The 15,788-nt window shown below is 38.9% G+C and overlaps 1 protein-coding gene across 3 annotated transcripts in view; it reads right to left on the bottom strand.

The window, feature by feature from the left end:
* PIK3CB (phosphatidylinositol-4,5-bisphosphate 3-kinase catalytic subunit beta) overlaps positions 1 to 15,788 on the bottom strand; it is a 205,861-nt gene that overhangs the window by 98,754 nt on the left and 91,319 nt on the right. For 2 of the 3 annotated variants that reach the window (XM_064277249.1, XM_064277248.1), the window contains 2 exons: positions 6,686 to 6,872; positions 4,818 to 5,043 (listed from right to left, as the gene is read on the bottom strand). In XM_064277249.1, coding sequence (XP_064133319.1) covers positions 4,818 to 5,043; positions 6,686 to 6,856 — 397 coding nt within the window. In that variant the 5' untranslated portion in view covers positions 6,857 to 6,872. Of the gene's footprint in view, positions 1 to 4,817; positions 5,044 to 6,685; positions 6,873 to 15,788 lie in introns of those variants that run through there. The other variant, XM_023538797.2, reaches the window with a different exon arrangement.

The following is a 15,788-nucleotide window of genomic DNA, read 5'->3' as shown; positions in this document are numbered from 1 at the left end:
TACAGCATACAAACTTCAAATCTCTGAAAGAAATGTAGTTTGGTTACTAGTGTTATTTTAAAAAATCATTAAAATACACAGTACACACATTAAAAACCACAAAGAAAGGATCCACAGTTTTTTCTTTACAAACCAAGTAAATCAAGTTTAAAATGTCCAGAAAAAGGTTAAGAATTTGAAAACTTCAAATACTGTGTTAGAAAAAACCAATTAAGTATCTTAACAGGTTCAGTTCAAAGGGTAAGACAGTACACAATACTGGGGAAGCAGCAAAACTTGACCAAGGCAGTCATAGAATCTTCATAGACATACCCAAACTCCCACAGGGATCCAGTTACTGGGGACCACGGTCTTAGCAGACATCTAGCTCAATTGGCATAACATAGTTTATAAGGAAAATGTTCTACACTCTACTTTGGTGAGTACTGTCTGGGGTCTTAAAGGCTTGTGAGTGGCCATCTGTGATGGTCCCACCCCATCTGGAGCACAGGATAATGAAGAAAACCAAACACACAAAAGAAAGGTTAGTCCAAAGGACGAATAGAACACAACTACCACAGCCTCCACCAGATTGAGTCCAGCACAAATAGATGGTTCCCGGCTACCACCATTGACTGCTCTGACAGGGATCACAACAGAGGGTCCTGAACAGAGCTGGAGAAAAATGCAGAACAAAATTCAAACTCACAAAAAAAGACCAAACTTACTGGTCTGACAAAGGAGAAACTGGAAAAACCCCGAGAGTGTGGCCCCCAGACACTCTTATAGCTCAGTACTGAAGTTACTCCTGAGGTTCATCCTTCAGTCAAAGATTAGTCAGGCCCATAAAACAAACAAATAATACATTTACCTCAACCATGTATACAAAACTAAATAGGTACACCAGCCCAGGGACAAGGACGAGAAGGTGGGAGGGACAGGAAAGCTGGAAAAATGGAAGTGAGGAACTCAAGGTCGAAAAGGGGAGAGTGTTGACACATCACGGGGTTGGGAACCAATGCCATAAAACAGTGTATGTATGAATTGCTTAATGAGAAACTAATTTGCTTTGTAAGCTTGCACCCAAAGCACAACAAAAAAAACAACTTTTAGTTCACTGTTATATTTTGACACTATGAATAATGTACTATATGGATTAATCAAAAATCTATAAACAAATTTTTTCTGATATACTTAATTTTGAATGAGACCTGGTAGTACAGTGATTAAGCATCCAGCTGATAAATGAAAGGTCAGCAGTTTGAACCCACCGGCCGCTCTGAGGGAAAAAGACGTGGCTGTCTGCTTTAGTAAAGATTACAGCCTTGGAAACCCCTGGGGCAGTTCTACTCTTCCCTATAGGGTTGCTGGAGCCCTAGTGGCGCAGTGGTTAAGAGCTTGGCTGCTAACCAAAAGGTCTGCCAGTTGGAATCCACCAGCTGCTCCTTGGAAACCCTCCTAGGGCAGTTCTACTCTATGCTATAGAGTCGCTACGAATCAGAATAGACTCAACAGCAATGGGTTTGGGTTTTTTTTTTTTTTTTTTGGTTATACTTAATTTTGAACCAGTTATATCATAAAGACAACTTTTCCATAAACTTATGATTATTCTAGTAAATAATTCTAGAAATCTGAAACAATGAATTAATGAGTTCCCAAGAATATAGGCACCTAACATGAATCAAACTCCTTACTTCCCTTCATCTACTACCATTCATGCCTCCTAAATGTCTCTCAACTCTGTCCACTTCTCTCAGTTCCTGCAGCCATTAACCTAATCCTGGCCCTCATCATCCTCCCTTGGATTACTGTATCAGTCTTTCACTGATTTCTCTACTACCAGTCTTAACCCCTCCAATCCATATTCATAAAATACAAATGTGATAAGGTTGCTTCTCTATCTGAAAACCCTTCAATGGCTCCCAAGTGCTCTCTGGAGCAAGTCTCTACTTTGTATAGTCTCGAGCTCTGCATGCTCTTGGCCTGGTTGCTTCTCTTGTTTTCCTTCTTGTCCTAGCCGTCCCCTTAAACCAACCATAACGAATTGTGTTTATTTCTTGAATAAGCCATCATCTACACATACCCTTCCCTTTTGCTTTCCCCTTTCTCCAGCTTTCTTCATCTGCCAAACTCTTAATCAGCACTCAAGGCTCAGTTTAGCTGTGTGCCCTTTAAGAGGCTGTCCCTGACTCATGCAGATGATTTAGGTGACCCTCCTTGACTTATCACAGCACTTCACACACTGCATTATACCTGTCTGTTTATTGACTATCTTAGTTATCTACTGCTGCTATAACAGAAATACCACAAGTGATGGCTTTAACAAACAGAAATTTATTCTCTCACAGTTTAGGAGGCCAGAAGTCTGAATTCAGGGTGCGAACTCTAGAGGAAGGCTTTCTCTCTCTGTTGGCTCTGGAGGATGGTCCTTGCCTCCTTTTAACATCTGTGGGCCTCGTGTCCCTTGCACATCTACATGTGTCTTGGCATCAAACTTCTCCTAGGGCTAGGAGGTTCTCAGCATAGGGACCCAAGGTCCAAAGGATGTGCCGTGCTCGCGGCTCTTCTTTCTTGGTGGTAGTCAGGTCCAGCCTGACGCCTGACCCATGGACTTGGGACTTAAGTCGACAGCCTTTACAATCACATGAGGCATTTCCTTGAGATAACTCTTTCTCTCTCTCCCTCCCTATATATACACACACATATGTGTGTGTGTGTATATACGTACATATATAGAGAGAGAGCCCTGATGGCAGAGTGGTTAAGCATTTGGCTGCTAACCAAAACGTCGGTGGTTCGAATCCACAAGCCGCTCCTTGGAAACCCTATGGGGCAGTTCTACTCTGTCCTTAGGGTCACTATGAGTTAGAATTGACTTGACGGCAACTGAAAGTACATGCCTTGGGTCAGGCACACATAGTGACATCTTTGCCTTTTAACACTTTAAAGAGGTCTTTTGGAGCAGATCTGTCCAACGCAATATGTTGTTTGATTTCCTGACTACTGCTTCCATGGGCACTGATTGTGGAGTCAAGTAAAATGAAATTCTTAACAATTTCAATATTTTCTCCGTTTATTATGATGTTGCTTATTGGTCCACTTGTAAGGATTTTTGTTTTATGTTGAAGTGTAATCCATACTGATGGGTGTAGTCAACTGTTGAATACTTTATTTGAACAAACCGAACCCGCTGCCATTGAGTAAATTCCAATTCATAGCAACCCTAAAGGACAGAGTAGAACGGCCCCATAGAGTTTCCAAGGAGCACCTGGTGGATCTGAACTGCCGACCTTATAGTTAGTGTCACAGATTGAATTATGTCTCCCCAAAAATGTGTGTACCAATTGGGCTGGACCATTGATTCCCAGTATCCTGTGGTCTTCCTGTATGTTGTAAATCCTGCCTCTATGATGTTAATGAGGGAGGATGGGCGGCAGTTGTGTTAGTGACGCAGGACTCAAACTACAGGATTAGATTGTGTCTTGAGATAGAAAAGACAGAAGAAAGCAAACAGATAAGGGGACATCATACCACCAAGAAAGCAGTGCCAGGAGCAGAGCGCATCCTTTGGACCCAGGTTTCCTGTGCAAAGGAGCTCCTAGTCCAGGGGAAGATTGATGAGAAGGCCAACAGAGAGAGAAAGCCCTCCCCTGGAGCTGACACCCTGAGTTTGGACTTCTAGCCAACTTTACTGTGAGAAAATAAACTTCTCTTTGTTAAAGCCATCCACTTGTGGTATTTCTGTTATAGCAGCACTAGACGACTAAGACAGCAACCGCAGCTCTTAACCACTATGCCACCAGGGCTTCCACATACTTTATAGTCAAATATAATTTTTGATATTAAAAAAGTACTAAATGAACAATTTCCTCATGCTAAAGATACTGTTAAAATCCTGCAGTCTAAATATTTCATTCATTTTAAGATACGCCATAGCATTAGATAAGTCAGTGGAAATAAGAGGTTTTCAAGTAACTTTTTTCAGGATGCTAAAAAGATCCTCTGATCAAGACTCTGCCACTTTGTGTTTGCAGAAATTACTGCACAGTGACATGTACCTTCACTATAGAAAATAATCAGAACCTGAACAGAGGCTCTGAAAATAAGTATTTGGAATAAACATAGAAAATAAAATGATCACGGCACAACACCTTTCAAGAAAAGGCATTTTTAGCTTGGTCGGAGCAGTTACTCCTGTAAAGGTTCTATTCTTTTCTTAAGAAAAGAGGCAGCAAGCTCGTTCCTGAAGTTAAACTGAGGTGATTGTTTGTTGTTTTCCCAGGAGGCATGACCTCACCAAGCCCTGGCTGTAGTCATCCCTTACAAATAAGCAATTGTAAAAAATGACTTGTTAGGTGTTTAAAGCAAAAATTCATTCTAAAATACTGAAATAGACTTAGTCTAACTTCTAAATGAATGTTAACATTTAAAATTGTGCATATAATTATAATGCCAGCCCTTCGAGATATACTGAAGGTCTAAACCAAAAACTCATTAACATCAAATCGATTCCAACTCATAGCGACCCTGTAGGACAGAGTAGAACTACCCCATAGAATTTCCAAGGAGCTCTTGATGGATCCGAACTGCTGACCTTTTTGGTTAGCAACCATAGCTCTTAACCACTACACCACCAGCATTTCCCACATTGCTATAGGAGTTTCTAAACAATTACTCTCTATTTCTAAACTTAGACTGATAACAATTTACAGACCAGCATTGGTCCATGGATCACACTTTAAGAAGCAATGTCATAGAACATACTTATTACATGTTCATATATATGACAAGACATACTAATAATTTATATTATTCATACTAAGAAGTTTTTTAATTACCTTTTCCTATAAGGACTCCAATTTTTGAGTCTAATTTCTCCCCTGGGTCACAACTTCTTGTCACTAATTTGAGAACTGGAAGAAAAGGTTTGACATCACAGAGTCTTCTTGTTTCATCTTCGAGCTCCTCATATACGGCAGTTTGATTCACACATGCAAACATATAGGAGTCAATTTCCATAAGGAGGTTAAACATTGGGTAATTGTGAACTTGCTTCCATAACATCTGCAGGAAAAAATGGTACGACATTTTGTGGAATGGAAACACTTGTTTAAGTGTATAAAAATATATTTACAAGGGTGCTGTTACGGTTCGAATTGTGTCCCCCAAAAATATATGTTTTAAGTCCTAACCCCTACACCTGTAATTATAATCCCATTTGGGAATGGGTTTTCTTTGTTATGCTACTGAGACAATACTAGTATAGGGTGCGTCTTAAGTCAATTTCTTTTGAGATATCAAAGAGATTAAACCAGCAAGTGAGCAAACCAAGATGGGTGAAGACAGATGCCACACCACATGAAGATAACCAGGGAATCAAAGAGCAAGGACTTTCCCCTGGAGTCAACAGAGAGAGAAGAGAGACAGCCTTCCCCTAGAGCTGACATCCTGAATCTGGACTATTAGTTTCATAACCTTTGAGAAAATAAATTTGTTTGTTAAAGCCACCCCTTGTGGTATTTCTGTCATAGCAGCACTAGGTAACTAAGACAGATGCTCACTACAGAACTGTTTGCGAAGATAAAAAAAAAAAAACTGTGGACAAACCAAATGTCTAGCAATAAGTGACTGCTTAAATGAATTACATAATAATATATTTTAAAAAATAACCCATTGCCGTAGAGTCGATTCTAACTCATAGCAACCCTAAAGGACAGAGTAGAACTGCCCCACAGCATTTCCAATGGGTGCCTGGTGGATTCAAACTGCCAACCTTTTAGTTAGTAGCTGTAGCTCTTAACCACTACGCCAACAGGGTTTGTCACTAGTGACCATAAAAATAGGCACACTATACCAATGGGGTGCGTAAGACAATTCTCTATCTCTCTTTCCTTCAAGGATCATGCAGTTTCAAAATTTTCTTGTCTCCTGGATGAAGATGCTTGGAAAAGAGTTAAAGTTGCTCAAAGTCAAGAGCTTCACAAAAGGTTTGTCTTAAATATTTTTTCTTAAAAATAATATGACCTCTGATTTGCACATCAGGTTCAGCTATTTGAAAAACATTAAATAGGAAGTTTAGAAATCGATTTTCATTTGTATTGTGCAGTCTCCACAAATCAATCAATGGCACTCATCAATTCACCTGAAAAAACAATTCAAAAAAATAGGCAAGACTTATTTTGTAAGAGAATTTGTTTCCAAGTGAAGGCATATCATTTATTACTGAAGGGGAAAATCTAGTGAACGGTGGAAAACATTTCCCCCAGAGTCACAATGAAAGGGAAGGGGAAGGGGGGTCTAAGAAAGGAGAAAAGAAACCAACCAAAAAATATAGGATGAAAAAAATCTGTAACGAACTCAAAGACAATAATTACAAAGATTTTTAACTCAAAAAAAATTTCAACAAGATTAATTTCCTTTTAATAACCTGAAAAACAATTTCAAATTAGCTGACAAGTCAATTTTTCTTAAGTCAACTCTCACATATGGGTTAAAAACAAATTAAAGTTGGAATGAGAACAAGTATATTATACACGCCTGAAAAGACAAAGCCTGTATGAAAATCTTTAAAATGTAATTACCTGTTAATTACTTTCCTCAAATATACCACATGATTTAAATGAATAACATTTTTTATAACAGAATCTCATTTTCCCCTAAATGACACAATAAACCAAGTTTACGGAAATCCAATATATTTACAAACCTGCTTAATATGAGAAATGGTAGCTTCCCGAGGTACCTCCAACTGGATATAGATCCCAGTGGGCAAAAGGAAATCCACAGGTATGGAGCCATCAGATGTTATCTGCGAATCCACTGCCCAGATGTCAAGAATGTCTGCCATAGCAGGAGGCATTATGAAGTTGATGCACATTCATAACCATGGGGCCCTAGAATTCAGTTAAGTAGAACGCAGCAAAAATAGATCATTAGCCAAACTTACACTAAGATATGATAAAGTCTACCAATACTTCGATATAGCAATAATGTAACAGAAGGACAATTAAATAATATGATATTAAAAAACAAAACAAGAGTAAGGCACCAGAAACAAATTATTTAAATACACTTTTGGTCATTGCTACATTAATTACATATATATGAAGACATACAATACTGATTCAAATTCAAGACATGTGTATCGCATTGGAAAGAACTGTGGGCTTAAGGATTATAGGGGCTTGAGAAATTTAGTTAATGGCCACTCAACTGGTGATTCACTCCAGACTTTATTTTAGAAAGTATTAACTTATTCAAGCTAAGTTTTTCTTTGCAAAGTCCAATGAAAATGGCATTCAAGAGGGTTCACTCTAGGGAATAACTTTCTATCAATCTCATGTGAGATATAAAATGTCACATAAACTTTAGTCTATGACCTAAGTATTAAAAATCAAATCCCTCAACCTAGCTGACAAGGCCCTTTGTGCTACATCTCTGGCCTATTTTTCTTTGTTCCCTACACCCAAGGTCCTTGGTGTCACAGCTGCTCTTTGACTTCTTGCTTCTGGATCTATTTTTGCTCAAGGAATATACATCATTTAGTCAAACCCCCATCCCAACAAATACATCCCTCAACTGTGCTACTTAAGTTCCATTCATTTCTTAGGGCTTCTTCAAGAAGGCACAACAATAATAGGTGGTAAACTTGAGCACTGACGTTAGATAAACCAAGGTTCAGATATCATTTATTCACAGAATGAAAGTGACATGTCAAAAGAGACAAGAGCCAACCTGAAGCATTTCTGAGAATCAAAAACGATGACTTCCGTGGACTAAAACACATCAAATGTATAAAAATTTATGAGTTAATAATAAACTCTTCTTTGGTCACCACTGGAGATTGTTAAACCGAACTTATTATTCTGAAAACTGAAAAAGGAAGACAACTGAACATTTAATCTGCTCTTCTTATACTAACTTAACTGTATTTCAGGCTAACAAAATAATGTATAAAAGTTCCTTCTGTTTTAATTTTTAGAACTTCAGCTAAAAATGAGAAAAAAAAAAGACATAATTAGAGAATCACCATTCTGCAACCTCCAATGAAATAATGGATCTAGGCAATGATCACCAATGGATGTTAAAACATCATAAAAGGAAAGGCAGATTAAGAATGTTACAGTAAATGTATCAGGTTGACACCATCCGAATCCTCTGATCAACATTAGCATCACTAAAAGTGGGACAACCAGACATTACATACCTCCTCATATAATGCAATGGAAACCCCGGTGGTGTAGTGGTTAAGCTCTACAACTGCTAACCAAAAGGTCGGCAGTTTAAATCCACCAGGCGCTCCTTGGAAACTCTACAGGGCAGTTCTACTCTGTTCTATAGTGTCGCTATGAGTCGGAATCGACTTACTGGCAACGGTTTTTTTGGGGGGGTCATATAATGCGATAGGAAGTTCTTACCCCCACCTATAGGGAATTCTTGGCTTTAGGAAAAAAAAAAAGAACTGAACCTCAATCTAATCAATCCTCTAGGTCTAGAAGGAAAGGGAAATACAGAAAGAAGTTAAACACTTCAAGGAAGCAATCAGGCAAATTTAGAGAATGGGATTGTCAACAGAACAAATGATAAGATTTCTCCAGCAAATAAATGACAAGAAAAAAGAGAAGGGATGGTGGAAGGACTGTTAAATAAAAGAACACATAGAGGATGTAACCAAATCCAGTGTTAAACACACCAACGATAAAAAGCTATCTTTAAGATGGTTCCAGAAAAATGGCAGTGTGACCAAGTCTAAGATCCTGATCCTTCCCACACAAGCATCAAGAAATACAACTAGAAGTCTTTAATAACCCCTATGATAACTCTAAAACAGAGAGCAGAAGAATGCATCAAGGAACACAAACTGAATCAAGACAGGGAAAAATCTCTTAAGGCTGAAAAAGTGCTTCATCCACTAGCCCAGCCCCTCCCCTTTCCAGAAGAGCACACGGATGGCTGAACGTTAGCACACTGTACCCCCAGCCAATGCAAGGCTCTCCTATGCAATGGGAAACGCTCTGATGTCTGGTCCCAAAATAAATAGGTTAGATTTCCCTGGAGAACAATTCAGGATGCTTCTACTTTCCCCCATCTCTGAACAGAAGACAGCTAAAGTGGAGCTACAACTATACGTGCACTCCCAACCAACATGCAGCTCTCCTGTGCACTGGGAAGTGTCCCAATCTCTGGCTTTGAAATAAAGTAAATCTTGCTAGCAGACACTTCAGAGTGTATATTCTAACTGGTATGGAGGCAGCCTGAAATACTGAAACTGTGGTCTAACTAGAAACTGAGCCCTCACAGAGTGGTGGAGGAAGCAGTAATCCCAAGGACTGAGGACTATATCAGCCTGAGGATGGTTTAACCAGTGTGTGCTTTCTGACTGGTTTTAGAGCAGCTAAAGACTTAATTTAATCTTGGTTTGGCAGGAATTGGGAGTCCTCAGAGAGTGGAGTTGCATATGGTGACCAAAGACAAAAGGCTTCCCCTGGGAAGAGGGGGACAGATTGATTAGTGTTTGTTCTCAGATCTGTCTGAGAGCTGTTAAAGATATGAAACTTGGGTCTGGCCTGAACCAAAGATATCACAAGGACTGAGACTAAGCAGTAAGCAAAGTATGAATGTGTCTGTTTAAGACTGTCTCCCAGAAATTCGCACCATCAAAACACTGCTTAATTGGGGGAACTGAGAAAGTTAACACCTTTTAAAATTCTAAGATTCCAACTTAAGCAAAAAAATCACAAGGCTCCCAGGGAAACTGAAATATGGCCCATTCAAGTAAACAAGATAAAAAGAAAAAAACCATATTTATGGAAGGCTGAATAATGAACAGATTGGAAGAATACAACAATATATTAAACAAGCTCAAAGAATTAAAGGAAAATACAAAGAACTGAATGAAATCAGGAAAATGATTCATGAATGAGAACATGAAATAAATAGAAAGATTTTATTAGAAAAAAACAAATACTGGAAATGAAATAAAATCTCATTGGAAGAATTTAACAACAGATTTGAGCTGGCAGAAGAATTAGTGAGTTAGAGGATAAGGGAATCAAAATTATGGAGGCTGAGAAGCAACAAGACAGCTGAGCATAACCTAATGGAAATGTGGGATACCAACTAGTGAACTAACATATGCATAACAGAAATCTGAGGTGACAAGAAAGAAAAACAAAAAAATATTTAAAGAAATAAAAAAAAAAAACAACTCTCCAAATTAGATGAAGGACATCAGTCTATAAATCCAAGAAGCTTAACAAACTTCAACAAAACCGAAGGAGTCCCAATAAGATTAAGTACCAACTTCTCTTCAGAAGGAAACCCTGGTGGTGTAGTGGTTAAGTGCTACGGCTGCTAACCAAGAGGTCAGCAGTTCAAATCCATCAGACGCTCCTTGGAAACTCTATGGGGCAGTTCTGCTCTATCCTATAGGGTCGCTATGAGTCGGAATAGACTCGATGGCAGTGGGTTTGGTTTGGGCTCTCTTCAGAAACCGAGGGGACTAGAGGCAATGCAATGACATATTTGAAGTGTGGAAAGAAAAGAACTGTCAACTAAGAATCCTATATCTAACAAAAATGTCCTTCAAAAATGAGGGTGAAATTAAGACATTCCCAAATAAAAAGAAACTGAGAGTTCATAATCACTAGACCTGCCCTACAAGAAATGCTAAAGGAAGTCCTTAAGAAAGAAATGACACCAGAAGGTACCTTGAAGCCATACACAGAAAAAAGAGATCTACATTAAGGGTCATTGCATAAGCAAGTGTAAGGTAAGTTTAAAGGTATTTTTGCTTGGTAATCCTAATGGTTATGTCCTTCATGCTTTATAATGACAGATGTGTTAAAAAAAAAAAAAAAGGTATAAACTTATGTTACAGGGCACATGATGTACAGAGATATGATAGGTAATAACAACAACATAAATGAAGGGAGCAGTGAGGAAAAGAAGAGTATACTCACTCTTCACTTAACAACATGGTTAGGTTCTAAAGACCAAGTCGTCAGGTGAAAATCGGTGTTATGCTAAGATGGAGGATGACCACATCAGATCACAAAGTGGAGGATGACTACATCATCGCATAGCTGTCAAACTGCATCATTACATAACTGCCAAACTACTGAGAACCATGGCCCAGCCAAACTGACACATACCTTAACCATCACAGCCAGCATTACTCTTGCCTCACACCTCGGCATTCATTACTGCCAGACATACATCGTTAGTGTGCAAAATAGTTGACAGATTTTTGACTGTGTCGTAAATGCAGAATGTCAGATAATGAGATAGTAGATAAGTGAGAAATGGGTGTATAGTTACAGAGTTTTTATATGTTATTGAAGTTAAGTTGGTATCAATTTAAACCAGGCTGTTTTAAATGTAAGATGTTAAATGTAATCCTGATGGCAACTACAAAAGAAAAAATCTAAAAAAATACACAAAAAAGGAAGGAGAAGGGGATCAAAATGGTTCACTACCAAAAAAATCAACAAAACACAAGAGTTGACAGTATTGGGAGAAAATAAGAGAGAAAGAAGGTATAAAACACATGCAAAAAAAAAATTACAAGATGGCAGATATAAGCCCTTCCTTGTTGGTAATTACAGTGAATATAAATGGACTAAATGCTCCAATCAAAAGGCAGAGATTGGCAGAACGGATATTTTAAAAATGATCCAACTATATGCCACCTACAAGAGACGCTTAGGCCCAAGGACATATATAGGTTGAAAGTGAAAGGCTAAAAAAACATTCCATGCAAGTAATAACCAAATGAGAGTAGGGGTGACAATCTTAATATTAGGCAAAAATAAACATTAAGTGAAAATGTTATGAGACAAAGAAAAACATATAATGATAAAAGGGTCAAATAAATCAAGAAAATATAAAAATTGTAAACATATATGCACCTAAAAACAGAAAGCAAACAATATACCACTATGAATAATGCAAAGAACATCTAGAAAGAAGACAACCATGATCGTTAAGGTTGTGAGTCAACTTGGCTGGGCCATAATTCTTGGTGGTTTGGCAGTTATGATGTAGTTTGGCAGTCGTACGACGTGATCACCTCCATAATGAGATTCAATATAATGTGATCTCATCACCTTCCATGATGGGATCTGCTGTGAGTAGCCAATCAGTTTAAAGGGAGTATTTTAGTCATCTAGTGCTGCTATAACAGAAATACCACAAGTGGATGGCTTTAACAAAGAGAACTTTATTCTCTCCCAGTCTAGTAGGGTTACAAGTTCAAATTCAGGGTGTCAGCTCTAGGAGACAACTTTCTCTGTCAGCTCTGGAGGAAGATTCCTTGTCATGGATCTTCCCCTGGTCGAGGAGCTTCTCAGGAGAAGGAACCCCAGATCCAAAGGACATGCTCTGCTTCTGGTGCTGCTTTCTTGGTGGTATGAGGTCCCCCAACTCTCTGCTTGCTTCCCTTTCCTTTTATCTCTTGAGAGGTAAAAGGTGGTACAGGCCACACCCCAGGGAAACTCCCTTTACCTTGTATCAGGGAGGTGACCTGAGTAAGGGTGGTGTTACAATCCCACCCTAATCCTCTTAAAAAAATTTTTTTTTAACATAAAATTAAAATCACAAAATGGAGGACAACCACACATGTCCTAACCAAGTTGATACACACATTTTTGGGGGGACACAATTCAAGCCATGACAGGGAGTTTCCTTGGAAGTGTAGTCTGCATCGAATATAAGCGGACTGTCTTGCACGCCTTGTGGGCTTTTGGTCACTCTGGATCCTGCAACTGGCTCTTGTTCATCTGACCTCCAGTTCTTGGGACTTAAGCTAACAGCTTACCTACGATCTTGCCTGCTTATCTTGTGATTCGTCAGTCTTCATAGCCTGTGAGCAAGAGGCCTGCTGTCTGACCTGCCAGTCTTGGGTTCATCAGCCTCTTGCAGCTATGTGAATCAGGAGAAACCTTCAGCCTGACCTACAGATTTGGGACATTCCAACCTTTACAACCAAGTTAGCTATTTCCTTGATACAAATCTCTTTATACATGTATTTATACACTTTACTGGTTTTGCTTCTCTAGAGAACCCAGCCTAAGACAATAAGTAAGGAAACAGAGGACATGAATGACACCATAAACCAACTAGATTTAACAGACATATATAGAATACCCACCAATGACACAATATAAATTCTTCTGCAGTGCACATGGGTAATTCTCTAGGATAGTCCATGTCTGGTCACAAAGCAAGTCTCAAAAAATTTAAAAAGACTGAAATCATACAAGCTATTATTACCAACTACAATGGTGGGAAATTAAAAATTAATGACAAAAAATCTGGAGAATACACAGATATACAGAAATTAAACAACACACTATTAAACAACTAACGGGTCAAGGAGAAATACAAAAAAATTTAGAGTCAAATGAAAATGAAAGCACAGCATATCAAAACATATGGGACACAGCAAAAGCAGTGCTCAGAGGGAAATTCATAGCTGTAAACACCTATATTAAAAAAGACAAAAAAAATCACAAATCAATCACCTAACTCTTCAATTTGCGGAACTACAGAAAAGAAGAGCAATCCAAACCCAAAGCAATCAAAAGGAAAGAGATAAGATGAGAACAGAGATAAATAAGGAATAGAAAAACAAGAGAAAATTAACAAAACCAGACATGGGTTTTTTGAAAAGATAATAAAATTGACATACCTTTGCTAGACTGATGAACAAAAAAAGAGAGATGGACAAAAAAGGAGAGACGATGCAACTATCTACAATCAGAAGTGAAAGTGGAGACATTACAACTGAACCTACAGAAATAAAAAGGATTATAATAGAATATTATGAATAATAATATGCCACCAAATTAGATAATCCAGATGAAACAAATTACCAGAAACAAACAAAAAAAACTTCCTACTTTGATTCAAGAAGAAATAGAAAATTTCAACAGACTCATAACAAGTGAAAAGACTGAATGAGTGATCAAAAAAAAAGTCACAACCAAAAAAATAAATAAATAATCCTGGACCAGAAGACTTCACTGGAAAATTCTACTAAATGTTTCTAAAAAAAGTGACGGCAATCCAGAGTAGGGAACACTTCCTAAGTCATTCAATGAAGCTAGCATTACCTTGATACTAAAGCCAAACAAAGATACCACAAGAAATGAAATCTACAGACCAATATCCTTTATGAATATCCCAACAAAGAATATAGACAAGAAAATTATAATAGCAACAAAATAATAGCAAACACAATCCAAAAGCATAATAAAAGGATTGTACACCATAATCAAGTGGAATTTATCCCAGGAATGCAAGGGTGGTTCATTGTAATACACCACATTAGCTAGACAAAGGAAAAGAATCACATGATCATCTCAATCCATGCAAGCAAGGGCTTTTAATAAAATCCTATACACTTTCATGATAAAAACACTCAAAAAGCTGGGAATATAAGACAATTCCTGAATCTGATAAAGGGCATTTATGAAAAACCTACAGCTAACATTACACTCAATGGAGAAAGACTAAGAACCTTCCCCTTAAGATCAGGAAGAAGACAAGTGTATAAATGGCATGGTGGTGGTTACAAATGGTGTGGTGGTGGTGGTGGTGGCAGCAGAAACTGTCTAAATTCTCAAGTGGGAATGATGAGAATTACCATCAGCACAAAGCTGATTCCTACGAGGTGCAGGTAAGACATACCTCCATTCTCCAACGTTTTTACCAATTCTGACACAATCCATCCCTCCCACAGCACTCTCTACTTCTGAGTTTGATAATCCGTTGCAATGGCCACACAAAACTCACAGACCATACTTACAGTTAAGTGGTTAAATTTTTTTTTTTTTTTAAACAGGCTACAACTCAGGATCAGAATCAGGAAGTATGTAGGCAAAATCTCCCTTCTTGAGTGCAGAACAGCTCTCTCAGACACTCTCAACCATGAAGGCCTCCTTTCGGCCCCCTGAGGACAGGCTGCCTCTGAGGATAGGCTGCCCTCTGAGGACACGCTCCTCTTGGCCCTGCCATCTGTCACCACCGACTCTGCCACAGGGCCTATCTCAGCTGGCTCTGCCACTGGTTCCCTTCCAAACATCTCGTTGGATACAGTTCGGTTGGCGCATCTGTCAGTTTGTCATACTGTGGGGGCTTGTGTGTTGCTATGATGCTGGAAGCTGTGCCACTGGTATTCAAATACCAGCAGGGTCACCCATGGTGCACGGGTTTCAGCTAAGCTTCCAGACTAAGACAGACTAGGAATAAGGACCTGGTCATCTACTTCTGAAAGATATTAGCCAGTGAAAACCTTATGAATAGCAGCATAATCTATAGTCAGTCACTTGGTATATCGACCAATCCTTGCAAGGTTCATATCAACCGCAGGACAAGCTACAGTCCAGAACCAATTTGGAGAGATGGAGGCAACATGGCACTACAGACAGAAGTACCATGCCGTCCTGATGCAGCAAAGATCCAAAAAAACTAAGTAAAACATATACAAACATCAATCCTGGAGCCCTAAGTACCAAATGAAGGAATAAAAAACCCAATCAAGCGATGAATGGAATAAGAAACTGACAAAGAACAAAGAGCTATGGAATGGAGGTCCCACACCAGCCTACGTGGCCAGATTCGCCATTTTGGGCTACAGCCACCAAAGAACTCAAACAGGGAGTACAACAGGAAGGCAACTGCACTGAGCTCTCAACAGGAGAGAGAGCACTCAACAACCAGGGATACACACTTTCCCACCCCAGACCCTTCTTCCCTGTAAAAGGCCTCTGCTGCTTGCCAATAGGGCCACCGTTGCACAGCCAGAG

Source organism: Loxodonta africana, chromosome 26 (genome assembly GCF_030014295.1).
Source record: "Loxodonta africana isolate mLoxAfr1 chromosome 26, mLoxAfr1.hap2, whole genome shotgun sequence".
Taxonomy (NCBI): Eukaryota; Metazoa; Chordata; class Mammalia; order Proboscidea; family Elephantidae; genus Loxodonta; species Loxodonta africana.
This window is presented reverse-complemented; position numbering and strand designations above follow the sequence as displayed.